Source organism: Plectropomus leopardus, chromosome 17, assembly GCF_008729295.1.
Source record: "Plectropomus leopardus isolate mb chromosome 17, YSFRI_Pleo_2.0, whole genome shotgun sequence".
Lineage (NCBI taxonomy): Eukaryota > Metazoa > Chordata > Actinopteri > Perciformes > Serranidae > Plectropomus > Plectropomus leopardus.
This window is the reverse complement of record NC_056479.1, coordinates 26589251-26605952: the sequence shown is the minus strand read 5'-3', so window position 1 is coordinate 26605952 and position 16702 is coordinate 26589251. Positions and strand designations below refer to the sequence as shown.

Genomic DNA, 16702 nt, shown 5'->3' with positions numbered 1-16702 from the left:
TAACTAAGGTGTTTTTATGTCTAAAAACCTCACTTAAAAACAATCACCACCTTAAAAACTTATCTAAGCAGCAGTAAGGAACATACAAGCAAGAAAAAGTCTGCAAAAACTTGTGAGCAACGTTATTCATTTTTATTACTTCATAAAATATACACAAATACTGTTGTAAATAAAGTGTGTTAAAGAACTGTACAAGATATCAGTACACAATACATAAAGTGAAATCCCCTATCACCTCAACCTCATCTATACCATTCCCAACCCGACAGTTAACGATGCCACTGGGTCATGGTGGCCTGTACAAAGGTAATTACACACACAGTACACCGCTATTTACACATCCCTGCAATTGCATCAGTTATGTTTTCTTTTGAATGACATCATCAAGGTTGCTGGAGGTTAAAATCCAAAAAAGGTGACATCAAACTATTCGCATATCATTTTTGCAGAGGGAATATTAAAAGCCCTATGTATTATGTGAGGTGGACAACCTTTGACGCAAAACAGAAAAACAAACAAGCTACTTCTAATAAGTTACATGAAGATGAAATGACACAAATAAGAACAAAGGACAAAATTACTTTCGAGAAATAAAAAATAGTTTAACATAAATACCAGAGAAGGAAGATAAAAACAATCTGCAAACAACGACGAAATGAATATTGTATTCTTAGCAGGGATTCACCATATCAGTCTTTCTCTCTCTGTGTCTCTCTAACACACACACACACACACACACACGTGTACACACACACACACAAAATGTTGGATGACCCAGCTGGCAAAGTAACAGTATAGCCCATCCCACAATTTAGTACTTTAAAATCCAGCCCCAATTTTATGTCATTAGTATGCATTTTTCTACTTTACGCCTTAAAACAAATAACCACATTTTGGCTTTACATCAAAATAAAAAAATATTTACAGTGAAGTAAACATTAAAAAAAAAAAAAAAAAATCGGATGTCCCATCCCCCTAAGAGTCATCCCAAACAAAGCCTGCCCACTCCCCTATGACCTCCAATAACAAAAAGATTTTTTTTTAAAAAAGGTAACATTTAGAAGTATCATAAAAATTGCAGCCACTATTTGTTAGCCAAACGGGCAGCTATGGTCTCTGGTCAAATAGAATTTCCTGAGGAGCTTCCCTCAAGACTTGGAGTGTGTCTTTGCAATATCTATGGTCGTTCTTCACCTTACCCGCTTGCATTAAAAACCAAAAGAAAACAAGTCGAAACAGGCAAAATAAAAGGGTCGGTGGAGGTTTTGGTGGCTGAGTTTTGAGGGACAGAAAATCATCACGACATGGATGGAGGGCAAGCAAGCACCAAATTGCTACTTCACCAGAAAACATTACTCTACAACAGCTAAAACATCACTTACTTGTCCTTTTTCGAAGTTGCCTTTCTATTTGTCTGCTACCCTCTCACCTACCTCATTTCATCATCTCTTAGCTGTTAATTCTCTCAAAAAAAGCAAAAGAAACTCATAACAAGCTTCAATTTAAGATATCCTCATGAAAGATAAAAGATGACATACATTGAAAAGTTTTTGCGGTGTCGAACTGAAAAAAACAGAAGTCTTTACTAAGCCTATATCAATCACTAAGTCGACCTTTGACGAGAAACATGCGCGTGTCCCTGTTACCTTTTTGCGTCTTGATGCCAACAGTTCTTCACATTTGTCAGACAGAAGGTACTGAGGGAAATGTTTTGAGGAGTGGAGCAGGTATGAGCAACCATGGAGTAAAAATGGTGTCGGACTGTCATTCATTTGCTTTTGTATTTGTGGTGGTGGTGGTCCACGGTTCAGCAAAAACAAAAAAAACAAAAAAGTTCATGAAAGAGTGCGTGGTGGATACTGTCGTGTACCTCCCCGGATCCTTAAAAAGATTTAAAGTCCTTTCTCCAAAGATCCATGTGTCCATTGGCAGCCATCTTTTCATAAGACAAGGTAAAAATAAAGGAAAATAAACTGGAGCAATGAATAGACCTTGCAGCCCTGCAATAACAAGAGGAGTGACAGTCATTAGAGAAGGCAAAGTATTGCTAAGCGGTGTATTTCTGCAGTCAGCACAGGAATAAATTACTGGAAGTATGACCTCACCTGTCAGGTTGATGTGCATGCAGAGCCAGAGTTCTACTTCCCCATGTGCTCAAATGGCACGCTGACCTGCAGAGGACATAGAATAAAGACTTAGAGGACAATGACAACAAAACTGCTCTGACAATTTTGCTAAATCATTTTATAAAGCACATGACTATTTCTACTTCTACTACTACAGTATGGGCCTCATGCAGCAGTATTTTCTGTTTTTGGTTAGTGCACAGAAATTATCAAAAATTAGTAAGTAAAAAGTTGAAGTAGAAAGTGGTATGAGATTAAAACACTCAAGTAACGGGAAAAATAACCTCAAATTTGTACTTCAGTATAGTACTTGAGTAAATGTACTTGGTTACATTGTAGTTCAGGTCAGCAGAGGGATGCAAAGTAACTGAAATGACGGTATTTGAGACACATCACGTAAGCAGAAACGGGTTTTTACTTGCTGAACAGACGTGTGGTTGCTGCCAGCTTTAAGGTGTGAGTATTTCATTTTGCTAAGTGATAATGCAGTTGGTTATGGAAGGTTTTAAAACATGTAAACTATATTAACTGGTGTTGAATTAACAGGTTCATTCCTAACTACAGGATTCATTGATTTTATTGATTCATTTTAAGGTGAAAGAAAACACACACAAGGGTACTCTGCTGCTTCACATTGCCTCAGATGCAATGAGGCAGGTTTTCTCACACATTCATTTATTTGTGGAGGACCTCCGCAATCAAAACATCTGCTGCCAAGAATTGACTATATATTTTTGAAGCAAAACATTTATTAGGAGCGCTGTCGGAGTACATATACCGTTCGGTTGATGACTGCATTATAGTCTTGGAGAGCAGAGCGCAGTACTCATGATGAGCTCCGCCTGCACTGCATTCATAGACCCACAAAAATGTCTGAATTTAGAGCAGAGAACAATGATATACAAGAGTGATTTCTAACCTGTGATGTGGAAATTCTGGATTGGTCATGACGGGCTGTGAGGTCAGAGGACGATACGTTGGCGGGAGCCCCACGATGGAGTCGCATGCTCACCTTCCTCTCCCTCTCTGCACGAGAAATTGCACGTGGCGACGTGTTTCCTGAAATGGCGTATTACATTTAAAACTGCTGCAGATATTCAAGAAGAAAAAACACTGCAATTCCAGCACAGTTTTACACTGTAAAGGCAGGCAGTTTGAGACAGAAAACTCACCAGACTGCTGGACCCGTGAGGCAGGATTAGAGATGGCCTGCTCCGGCCCGTTCCTGACTCTGTTGGCAGCTGCAGGGTTGGGACCTGGGGGGAGGCCTCGCGATGCAGACCCCCTGGGCGCTCCTCCGATTCGCTCATCTCTCTCATCTCCCGTCCTCCTCTCTCGATCCCCATCCTCAGCTGTCCGGCTGGCACCCTGAGAGGTGACATCAGCCTCATTAAAGCTTTCCCATTAACAAATTGTGGCTTTGAATTAGCTGTATTATAAGTAATGCTGTTCGGATGTGAGATTTTTGAGCACTGCAATGAAAGTGGCAGCCAAATAAACATCAATACTTCAGTTAGAAACACTTGATGTGAACTTACAAATTTGAGCATGTTCCAGTCAAAGACGTAGTCGTAGGAGAAGCCCTGACGATGAAACAGATTCCTGAAGAGCTGTCGTAGGTAAGAGTAGTCCGGCTTGTCATCAAAACGGAGTGAACGGCAAAAATTCAGGTATGTGGAGAACTCAGCTGTAGGAGAACAAGCAGCAAAACAGTAGGGAGAAAAATTTTAAGAATACACACAATACAAAACAGCAAGCAAAACAAGCTAAGTACAGTGATTAGATAACATGCGTTGTTAGTGATCAATTCCATACTAAGAAAACCCAATAACGCAGCAGCAGATTATTTCAGAGCTACAGGCATGCTGCTGCCCCAGTGAAAGATCACTTACAAGGGTATCCTTTGCAAAGAACCTCGATGGGTGTGGACATCTTCTTCTCGCTGATTCGTTCGTACTTCTGCCTCTTGGTAGCAGCCTTGAGGCCCTGCCAGGGGAGGGAGCCCAGGTTGAAGTACATGAGGACGTAGCCGAGGGACTCCAGGTCATCACGTCTGGACTGTTCTGTGAACAGAAAGAGTGCACACAAGAATGAGAAACTGAGTGATGTCTGCTTAGTGCTTCAACAAAGGATCATTTACCCAGGTCCTATTTCCACTTTTCAAATTATAAACTGCCATCTCTCTTAATTGCCTGTTTTCATTAAGAAACAAGTCGCAGTTTATAGTGGCCTGAAATTGACACAATAATCATCGCTTGCTGATTTTCTTAACCACCTAACCCAACAAAATAAGACAATCGAGTGTCACTTCTTACTGAGAAACATGTGTTACCTGTTAGTCAGACAACACTCAACAGAGCAGTTCTTATGTTTACTCAAAGTAAACAAAATGCTTTCCCAAGCACTTAAAGAAGGAGCTCGGTATGGACATCACAACTCTTTATAACCGCCATTACTGATCCACGTTTTACATTAAATACATGCAGTAAAAACTTCAACAAGTCTCTTACTTAATGAAATGATTTTGAGCACATATAAGATTACTTACTGCAACAGAAACATGACTACTATCACTTTTCCATGAATGTTTCACCATCCAGGAGAAATGCAACAAAAGGTCAATATCTAATCAAAATACAGAGATCAATAAGTTGTTGGGGCTGCAACTGTTCAGATAATGGGTCCCTCGAGGATTTCGGGCACTGTTTTGGGGTTAGTTGTGGCCTGAAATGCCTGATTTCAGGGCTTTTCTTTAAAAAATGCAATTTTTTTAAGTAGGGTTTTTTGCAGTAAAATTGTGGGGACAGGTGAAAATTGCAAAAATAGTTGTAGTGCTGTCCTAGAGTCAGTAACTATTATTATGAGCATTCAGTGTTTCCTTCAGGATTAGAATCTATTTGTGATGATGGGTTGGGAGGTTGGGGCAGCAACAGCTGATCGCCGCTGATCAGCTGTTGCTGCCGTTCGATGTGGTGCTGAAGGATTGTCTCTGTGAGACACTCTCATGCTGCTCTCTGCACAGCACAAGCTAACACAACATTCAGCACTTAGCCATTGAACTGTCCCAAAAATCTTAACACCAACACCGAAACAGCTCTACTTTGATGTTAAACCTGTAAATAACAGTGTGGTGACAAGAGAGAGATAGGGTAGAATTTGAGATGAAGATGCAATGACAGAACAAAATATCAAGGTCTTGCAGAATTCATAGGACTGGTAAAATTGCATAAATCGTTGTAATCACCAACATCGCAACATCATATAGGGGCTGGCTTAAACACTACAGTGAGATGGTGGATGTATATATATGGTTAGCCATTTAAAACCGCTCTGCAGAGTATCTTAGAGAGCGCAGCACTGAGGTGACAACACCACGACAGAGCGGTTTTCCATTCTGGACAACATTTCCTTTTTCTTCCTCTCTCAAGAGCCCCCTCCCCACTCATCCTCTGTATAATCTGAAAGACTGTGCATGAACAAAAAGATGACGCAGAGTGAAGACATGTCCAAAATAAAGCAGTGGGAGGAGGAGAGCAAAGCTATAATATGAGGGCTGGGAGACGCTCTGACCCCATGGGGGCGGGGGGGTCTAAGATGAGGTATGACACATGTGCAATGTAACTTGAGCTGCAATTTTGGAGGGTTACAGCAGACAGCGCTAGAAGTACAAGGATGATTCTGTTCTTTGGGTGCGCTCAGCCTTTCAGAAATTTTTGGGTACACTAGAACTGGTAGAAAAAAATAGTAATGCACCGGCAGGAGCTGCAGATTTACAAAAAAAAAAACCAAAAACACTAAAAGGTTTTAAGACCATTGTTATGTTCTGACACAGACACTAAACCACAGTGAAAAGACACATGACTGATTAAGGAAAAAAAAAACGGCCCACAGTATAGCCCATTACAGCTCCCTGCTCGGGATGGATGTCATGCAGAGGGAGATATCATCATAAGCCAGCTCTGATAAATCATATTTGCCATGGTGTTTAGAGACAGCTTTCAAAGTGGAGTAAGAGTGAGACCCTGATGGAGCAAAATTTTGTAACACAGGGGCTGAACGCTCTTTTCAATACAATGAAATGTGACTCCCGTGAAGTGATACTCTAAGATAATAGTTCAACTTTCTACAAAAAATATATATTTTCATTCCTTTCTGTCAGACAGCTTATCTTCCTGTATGTCGGTTTACTTTAGTCATCATTTTTCCAATACTTTTTAGACACTAGCAGTGCATAGAATGTAAACAAACATGAATCACAACTCTAATTGGGGCTTTCTTAGAGAGCTTCTTCACATCGGGCTGCAACAGAACTGCCTGACATCGTGTGTGTGAATAACAGAGGTGCAGTACCAACAGCAGTGCACTTTTCTGCTGATCTAATCCATATTTCTGCATGACAAGTAACTAATCTAGCACCAGTCCTCGATAACCAACACACACACACGCGCGCGCGCGCACACACACTCTCTCTTACACACACACACACACACACACACACACACACACACACACAGAGAGAGTAGCTTTCATTAAAACATACAATAAATTTAAAAAGTAAGTATAATGTCTGGTTTATGAGCTTAGACTGATTCAATGCAAACTGCCTTAACCTGCTTTTTTTACTACCACATATTCTGCCGAATTAAAAGGTCATTTAACAAAAACAATGAGGACAAAAAAAGAAACAAAACTAGAGGAAAGAAAAGAAATGCAATTCCACAGGCATTATAATTTTAAGTATTGAAAAAAAATGTATTTTTTGCTGTGGTTGTAAAAGTCACAAAAGAAAATACAATAAAAAAAAAAGAAAGAAAAGTACAAATGTAGGAAGATGGCAAGTACTTTGCTCATCTTTTAAGGGGTTGTGGCTCCACTCTTATCTCGAGCACATAGTTGTTTGGTACCCGTTTGCTTACATGCCATAAAAAAGGTACAACGTCACAGTCAGACGCTCGTTTGCTGTCGGGGACAGGCAGTCAATATGATGCACTTGGGAGTGGCCGTGAAAGTTGGACACCTTCTGGGGAAATTCTGTGTACTCGTCCAGTCTGGTGTTTGGCTAAATATCAAACCAGTTTGGAAATATTTACCCCGGCCCAACCCTACAGCAAGTCAGATTAGTGTACATGCTCCAAGTGTATCTTACCAATCCCAAGATGTGTGTTGATGGAGGCGTAGCGAGCTGTGCCAGTCAGGTTCTTGTTCTCCCTGTAAGGGATGTGCTGGTGTGTGCGGGCGTCACGGTACTTTTTGGCCAGGCCAAAGTCAATGATGTACACCAGGTTGCCCTTCTTGCCGAGCCCCATGAGAAAGTTGTCAGGCTTCACATCCCGATGGATGAAATTCTTGGAGTGAATGTACTCAATGCGACTTATCTAAAAAAAAAAAAGAAAAAAAAAGACAAAGAGTTGTCAGGTTCGGCAGCACACAACATAAATACTAAAACAATGACACAGTGTCACAGGTCACATTATCACATTTTACATGCTGTCAGACCAGCACTGTCCTTGTGTTTTCTAATAAAGTTTCAGTCACTGAGCAGCAGTAGGTGCATTCAATACATCAATATCTTGAGCAAACTATGGCACAAAGGAGGACAGGGGAGGACAACAGGATATATGGAGAACGGCCAAAGAAAGGCGGTGACCCCAGGCTATAAGTGGAGAGTCAAACGCCCGTATAGAGGACTGACACAGCAACTTGGCTGTAGTTAGAACAAAAGGTGAGATGAGTTGTGCTTGCAAGAGTTACGTATCAAATGAAATATCTAGGCCAGCACAGACTGAGAGGAGGCCATCGCTATAAAGTACACTGGAATGGACGAGAGCAGTAGAGACCAAAACATCTACAATCTTAAAGAAGCCTTAGGGGAATCATGTGCAATGTTCATATATTGAGAGAGAGAGAGCGGTCACAAATAAAAGTCAAGTAGGTCATGCACATGACCTAATGGGATCATAAATATTACGTCTGTGTATTTTACTCTTAAGCAAACTGTTTTTCAGAGTGGGATCTTAACCGAGGGGATTGTGGATCTGTCCTAATTTTAACACACGTGACTTAACATGAGGGTTTGTGTCATACCATCTGGTCTGCCAAAAGTAGGACGGTCTTTAGGCTGAACTTCCGGGAGCAAAAGTTGAAAAGGTCCTCCAGACTTGGACCAAGCAGCTCCATCACCATCACATTGTAGTCTCCCTCTGCACCACACCACTTTATCGATGGAATACCCACTAGAACACACACACACACAGAAGCACACACACAGTCAGCGTAACATTTGTACAACCTGTTATCACAATTCATATCAGGCAGATGTGATTTTCACCCGTATGTCTGTAGCCAACAATGCTACGTGCCCTGAGGTGAAATAGCTGCAGTGGCTATTTACACCCGGGTGTATATAGCATCATAGCAGAGGCAAGCACCCAGCTGTCTGTAGCCAACAATGCTATTTACACCCTGAGTGAAAATAGTCCATGCATTTACACCTGGGCTGTATATTCCTGGGCGTCCTAACTATGTTGAAATATGGCGTTAACACAGCCGAGTTTCAACAGCAATCCTGCTAAAGTTTATGTTTACAGTGAGCATTCAGCAGCCTTATAAATCCTGCAAACTGACAGTAATTAATCAGCTAAATCTAAAAATAATAAGCCAACAATGAGTTCCTCAGTAAGGGTCGACCGATATTGTTTTTTTCAGGGCTGATGCTGATACCAATTATTAGTAGTTAATGAGACTGATATCTGATATTTGGAACCGATATGCATTTATAATAAAAACGAAAATCGTTTTGTAATTTATGTGCTTTGTGTGTAGTTTTATGTTGTATTATCTGTCTTACGTCTTTGTTTTTTTGTATTACTTCATATCATGTGCTATTGTGTGTATTTTTTGTCTTGTGTGTGTCTTTTTTTCCCTTCTTCTTGTACAACTTTATATTATCATGTCATTGTGCTGTGTATTTGTTTTGACCTGCTGATGTGAATTAGCTCTAAACTATAATCTGGTGCAACACATCAAATGGTGACATTTATGTTTTAAACTGTACATGGTCCCTTTTGAATAAAATAAATAAATAAAAATGAAAATAAATATATCTGATTTAAAAAGATGACAGTCATTCAGTCAAAGTTATGTTAATTAATTAATTAATTGTATAATATTACAAGGTTCAAAAAATATGACAAGGAATGCTTGAAAAATCTTGCCCAGCCTGTCAAAGCAGCATCCACTCCTTACCTCCTCCTTGCATCATCTTGTAGAACTTGCTTTCAATGTGCAGCTGTGGGTGTTTGGTCTTCACACATTCCAGCTTTATGGCTACCTCCTCGCCAGTGGCAATGTTGGCACCTGAGGCACAAAAATACGACAACAGCTTTAAGAGCCATAGAAAATGATGGATGAATATGAAGGAAAATCAGGTTTGGTGCCCAGATAAGTGGGGAAATAAATGGCACAGTATGAAAAGAGAGACCAGCGTGCAAAGAGACGTTAAAAGAGGAGACATGTGGAAAGTTGCGTATGGCATGTAAAAAAACAAATACAAAAAGGACAGTGTCTGTTAACACTCACCAAGGTAAATGTCGCCAAAGGAACCACTCCCTATCTTTCGCCCGAGCCGATACTTGTTCCCCACTCTCAGCTCCATGTTTGCGAGTCGTCACTGTCACCAACAGAAGTAAGAGATGATTAGGCAGAAGACACATGCCACCATAACTCACCACTAACAAGGAAAGGTTTCAGGACAACTGAACTGTATTCAAACAGGGTTCCTACAGCTTAAGGAAAGGTAGATTTAAGACATTTGAAGACTTTTCTTTTAAAGCCACTTGAAATTAAGTTTAAGACCAATGTACTAATAGTCAAAATTGAAGACAGACAATTTTACTTATCTTAAATGGTTATTGTGAGTGAAAAAGTTATATTAAAACTTAAAGACAATTAATATATGATATTATCATAAAATGATCTGTTTGGTTTTCCAACAGAAGTGGGATATATTTGGCATTTCTGGCTGTTTTTCTGGCAATTTTGTGTTTCTGAATCTGCATGTGACATTTGACTGCGTGTATACGCCTCATAATAACTTTAAGAAATGGATTTCAATTATTTAACAAAAAATAAATAGATGTGACCAATTTTTTTTGAGGTTATATGATGCAACGTCAGAAAAATATATTCATAAAATCCTACTTTTCATGTTTAAGCAATTTTAAGAATTTTGAAAAATTCATTTAAGTCAATTTAATATCAATAAAGGCCTTTATTTTAGATTAATGAATACAATGCCTTTAGGATTTTTATGGATCCACTGGAACCTGTATAACATAGAATTATTTATTTCCTCAACTTTTCCAGAGTGAGGTATTGTCAAGAGTCAGTCAGCTGCTCACATGATGATCCGTCAATCCCAGACAAACTGAACTGACCATGTGTTTGTGTGAGAATGTAGCCTGAGCAGGGCTAGCTGATCAGCAAACAGCTGTCTGGCCTCCAGAAACACACGATTAGATTTGTAGGGTAGCCGGGAGGGGGAGGTGGTTGCAGTGAGATCAGCAAAAGCAGGGAGGGAGGAGGAAAATACAGCAAAACTAGGGCTGCACAGAAATGCCAGTTGCAACTTGGATCAGGAGTGTTGCAGAATCAGCATGAGCACTAAGACTTGGCACACATGAGGAAATGGTGTGCATCTCCTGAGCTGAGCTGCACGTGACGCTGGAGCAGGATCATCATTTATTTAGTGCGCTCTCTACCACGCCACATTGTGCAGCCAGTGCAAAAGCAAGACTAAGCTCTCCACTGTTCTGTACTAGCGCTGCCAGGGGAGGGAAGGCATGAGTGGCCACGGAGCGCTGGCTGCCTCTATCTGTGTCAAGGCCCTCAGACAATTCTGTGCGATGAACTTCAGATGGCAAAGTGCTGCAGAAAACGCATCAGTTCAGAGCATCATTTATCAACAAGATTTGCTTCCTCGCCACCAATTTGTGAACACTATGTAAACAAACTGAACTCTTTATTGCAACGGTGGACCCTCATTCCAAATGTAGCACTGCTGCACCTTCAAATAATTCTTCCAGACATGTGATCTGTTGACAGTTCAACAAGAAAATACATGGATAGACCATGATTGCTACTGATTCCTGCCTCAGTTCCCACCCTGTTTAGACAGAGTCTCATGACAACTCAGAAACTGCAAAACACATTCCCAGAAACCTCAGTTTTGTTGACATGCCAATTCAAGCGAGCAGAAGTGTCATCAATTCTGCAGGACTAGTCCTCTGCATTCGGTCTGCTTTATCCAGAAGACAACACAAATAATCCCAGAAGTTACTTTGCTTGATTGTAAGCAGTTAGATTTAAAAAAAGAAGAGCTGCAGACCAGCTGTTACAAAACATTGACGATGGCTGATGTACTACCGTCTTGGATCACAAAAGCCACTTGCATTGCCCGGCCCCGATTTCAAGTGAAATAACAATTTAACCAACATACTGTAAGATGTAGTCCCCAGACCAGTACTCAAACTTCAGGGTTCCTCCATATTAAGGCAAAGAAGATTTAGACTTTTTAAAAAACATTTTAAATGCCACTTAATATTACATTTAAGGCCAGTTTTCTAATAACCCAAATTGAAGGACTATTCTATTTTGCCAAATGTTTATTGCAACACAGACCTTTTCAGGGAAAAGTTATATTATCTATTTCAAATGTTGGAAAAACACTCCTTTTTAGGGGGAAACACATAAAACAATCTATTCGGTTTACCAACAGAACAATAATTATAATATATGTCATATATGTGCCATTTCTATAATATATGTGCCATTTCTGGCACATATATTATAATTATATATTTTTTCTAGGTGGCTCTGTGTTTCTCAACCTGCATGGGAGATTCCACTGCTTGGATTCCCATCATGATGAGTTTAAGATGAGGAATTTTTTTAGTATTATTTTTTTTATTATTTTGAGATTTTACAATGCAACTTCAAGAAATAAAAAATATAAAATCCTACTTCCCAAGACTGAGCATTTTTAACATTTGTGAAAGATTAATTTAATTAATTATTTTTTTAGATTAATAAATCAATACCTTTAAAGACTTTTTAAGGATCTGCAGCTTCTCGGCTGTGGGCAAAATCTGGCCCACGACATGGTGACCATTTTCTAATTCACGATGAAAATTAATTGATTCACACTGGAATTTTTTCTGTGCATTGCATTTAATAAGGTGCATGAAAAGCATTAAAATATAGCTTGATTATCCCAAAAAAAGCACAAGGGTGGATTTCCACCAAACTGCCTGACAGAGGTACAGGCTAAGTCCTGAATGTCCTCAACTCCTGGAAATACCTCTATGTACAGCAAACCTCTACAGGTTGAAAACAGGCAATTTATTTATTAGATATACTGATAAATATTATTGCTTGTTTACTGACTGGCTCCTGGAAACCTGTCATTTTACAGAAGTGGCCCCCGGGCAAAGCTAGCTGAGTATCCCTGCCCCCGCTTTGATGAGAGGACAACCTGCCATAGTGGATGTGATGGAGGCAGATGGATTTGGGTTAACAAAGGGTTAGGTTTCATTACACCGAGAGGGTGTCTCATGTGCTGCAGCCAGGGGACCCGATTCCGGGAGCAACATTAATCACAAGGCTACACCGCAAGTGCCAATGATTAATTGCACGGTACAGGAACGGTGACACACAATTTTAAACTGTGCAGCATTTCGCCGCATATTTAAGAGTGGATCCATGTGGTTTTCATTTACATGCATGTGGTCATTTGAAAGAGCTTGGCAAGGGAGAGCTCGGTACTGCCGAGACATGTACAGAGGAAACTCAGCAGCAATGTAAAGAATGCATTATGTGATGTTTAAAAGATGGCATGTGGGATGTGATGCAAGTCCATTAGTCAAGCACATTGCACCTGGAGCTGCACCATGTGATATTATGGTAGTAAAGTCTGCAGGACAGTGGACTGGATAACACTCTACAGTACATATCAGCTGTTTAAGATAAGATAATCCTTTATTAGTCCCACAGTAGGGAAATTTGCAGTGTTACAGCAGCTATTAGGTAGAGGATAAAAAGAACAATATAATAGTAAAAAATAATAAAAAAAAAAATAATTACAATATATAAATATAAATTTTGAAAGAGGGAGGATGGTATACTGTGTATACATCTATACATCATAATAATCACCTAAAACCCAATTGTGCAATAATTTTATATTATATATAATATAAATATTTTTGTATGTTATCAGTCCCAGTACACGGAAGTGTCCATGTGCCCTCTTTAAAAGACAGCTACAGTAGTTATAGCGGAATCATCTAATTCTCATGGTAAGTTAAGTGAGGTGTCAAAGACATGACATCAGCCTGAGTCACGTCAGCTAGATTTTTTTATCTGCAATAAATGACCCCATGTTGCTTAAGGAAGCCATCAAAGTTTGTCTTTATTACTGTTTTGATTAAAAAACAGCACAAATTACACACTGTGGGTCTAAAAAACCAACCTTTTTTTCAATTTTTTTTTGTTAAAATTGTTAGCTAAAGCAGAGTTTGACATGCTGCTGACCAGAATTAATATTTGTGAATTTGCTATTTTATTTATTTTTAATATTCCTCAGATTTAAAAGAAAAAGTTCTTCTGTCATTATAGTTTGACAATAACTAATAGTTTAAAGTAGGGATGCTCAATAATATTGGCCCCGCAGTGGCAGATAGTAAAATGAAGTATTGACAAGTTATGACAGGAGAATAAGAGGACACTTTAATAACGCAATTTTAATTAGTTGAAAGAGGTAAAATTGCCCTGATATAGACTATTGTCAGAGTTGTCTGAGGGACATCATCACCTGAGTCTGTCAAAGTAGGATGACTTCCAGTTGTTTAAAATTTGTTATGTAAGAACAAATATCACATGTTTTACTTGTTACTTAAGCTAAAGTAGATTTCTTGTTTTGCCCAGTGAATGTGAACATTTTGAAAAGCCCTGTCATTTTTTTAAGTTGACTGTTGAAAAGAAAAGAGTGGGCAAAATACATTAATTCTACTAAAGGAGAGCCACATCTACATATATTAAGTTAAAAAATATCAGCATATCAGAAATTGGCAAAAATCTAACATTGTGCATCCCTAGTTTCAACCACAATTGACTGTATGTCTTCTTAAGCTTTCATTCAGGAGAAAAACTAAGCCTTTAAACTCAAAAGAAACAAGGATTTTACATTTTTCTTGATAATTATTAATTTCACATTTTACTCCTGATAACATTTTCAGCCATATCAGTAGTAAACTGTGGTTTTAACCATAATCACCAATCTCCAGTGTGCAATACTTTTCTATTCCTTTATATACTATATTTCTTTGTGTGTTATCAGGCCCACTTATGCAGGATGTGCTATACATGGAAGTGTCAAATTAAGAGAAAACAAGTGTCAGAGACCCAAAACCAGAGGATTTCACAATCACATGAACAACAGAGTACTGCTACGCCTCTCACACTCAGGCAGCTGTCACTCCAACATCATCACAAACTAAATTCACGCATTAATACAAACCTAACTTGCAAAATAAAGTCAATATTTCGTTTCACTACAATGGCAATATTAGACACCGTTGCTGTTTCTGGGTTGCAGTTTGATTTTAGCAAGTAAGATATGATTTTACATTACAATATTTGTTGCTAATAATATTTTTATATGATCTAATAGCGGCTATTATGGTTAAAAAAAAGACCAGTTTGTGTATTTACAGACGATAACGTTGGTGGAAATAACAACGGAAGACATTTAGTTCCCTGTTAGCTAAGCTAGTGGCGATAACCGAGCCGTGATACGAGCGTTACTGCACCATGATTATTGTTCAAATTCAAAAAAGCTGTAAATGTGTCTGCTTCAACGTTATCTCATTTCGCCACATTTTTGTTTTTGTATAACACTTAAAACCGCACCCATGTATGTGTTGGACTAGCTTGTGTAGATAGCCATCCCTACTACGCGCCCCCTCCCCCTCTCCTGTAAGCCGTGAATACGAGACTCTGATTCGGCCGAATCAGGCCCCTTTTCCCCCTTGGTTTCTCCGGTTCCCCGACCCAACACTCACCCGATATTGGGTTCGTCCGAGAGCTGGTTCCGTGGAGGTTCTGATCCGATGGTTGTCAGTCGGACAGGGGCCTGGGCAGAGGAGGATGGGAGCGGATTCTGGCGACTCTCATACCCCCAGCTCTGCGCTCTGTCGTCGGTTGCACTCCCTGTTGATAGTCCCTGAGAAGCTCCAGCTGCACGAGCGGCCGTCCTCCACTCGAGTCTGTCTCCCCCTCTCGTTACTTAACAACGCGCCCGTTCACAACGTCGATGATGTCATTCTGTGGATGTCAGGGCACCGTCATTAAAGGAAAACGCACCTACTGCCTTTTTAATTTGTCTTTTTTTCTTTTAACTTCAGATTCTGATTCGTTTATTTGTCATATGCAAGTTTACACACAGTCAGCAATGCAACTCACTATTCCAAACAGTAAAAATAGAAAACATAGATTATAAAAATAGATATATCTATATACGTGTGCAACTTACCTTTTTGGTCCATCTGATCATGATTAATTATTATTATTATCATTATTACTGCCTTTATTTTTTATTGTACTTTTTGTATTTAAAGGTATACGTACCTAGTGTCTTTTTAATTTGTCTTTTAATTTTTTTCTATTAACTTATCTTTTTATTCTGTCATGATCATGCTTATTATTGTTATTATTATTATTTTCTGTTTACTGCCCTTATTTTTATAGTGTTTTTCTGTATTTTAAGGAATGCGTAACTAGTGCCTTTTTAATTTGCCTTTTAAACTATATTTTTATTGCCGTGATCGTGCATCTAATAATAATAATAATAATAATAATAACATTTTCTGTTTACATCCTTTATTTTGTTATTGTATTTTTTTTTATTTTAAATTAAAAAGAAACTAGGTACGTATACAATTAATTTAAATTATCTTTTAAAAAAATTCTTTTAACTTGTCTTTTTATTCTGTCTTGATCCTGCTTATAGTTATTAATATTAATATTAACATTTTCTGTTTACTGCCTTTATTTTGTTGTATTTTTTCTAAAATGTTTCTGCCTCTAATCACTTGTTTAATGCTCCTTTCAAAAATGTCTGGCCCTTGTTCAACATAGTTGTTCAACATTATTATTGTCTGTAGAGTTTCTTGTATGGAGAATATTTTTGGTCATAATTCAAATTAAAAGTCCAAATAGAAAATCAAAATAAATTTTAAAGAGCCTGGAAAGGGAATTTCTTGCTGCACCCCTGATTGGCTGTGTTTATTATGCTGGCAATAACACAATCATGTTATAATGTCAGTAAATAATATTATTTTTCCCATGAGTAGTTACGTTTATATATCAGTTAGTAAATATTAAGTTTCTCCCAGAAAATGTCCTATAAGCAGGAAATCTCACATTCCACCACAGATTGTAAAAAATAGCTTTCCACCTTGCAGGTACAGAAAAGGGAGAACATTTTATGGGACCCAGTCAAGCCCCCAGGGACAGCAGCA

At 38.8% G+C, this 16702-nt stretch overlaps 1 protein-coding gene across 1 annotated transcript; it reads right to left on the bottom strand.

Moving 5' to 3' along the window:
- Positions 1–113: 113 nt before the first annotated feature.
- On the bottom strand, positions 114–15462 carry LOC121956210 (casein kinase I). Its single transcript, XM_042504343.1, has 11 exons — positions 15245–15462; positions 9705–9795; positions 9372–9482; positions 8211–8359; positions 7273–7501; positions 4019–4189; positions 3665–3813; positions 3299–3494; positions 3046–3185; positions 2106–2171; positions 114–2000 (listed from the first exon to the last, which is right to left on the bottom strand). The coding sequence occupies exons 2-10, from the start codon at positions 9778–9780 to the stop codon at positions 2139–2141; spliced, it is 1254 nt and encodes a 417-aa protein (XP_042360277.1). The 5' UTR covers positions 9781–9795; positions 15245–15462; the 3' UTR covers positions 114–2000; positions 2106–2138.
- Between the last annotated feature and the right edge of the window lie 1240 nt (positions 15463–16702).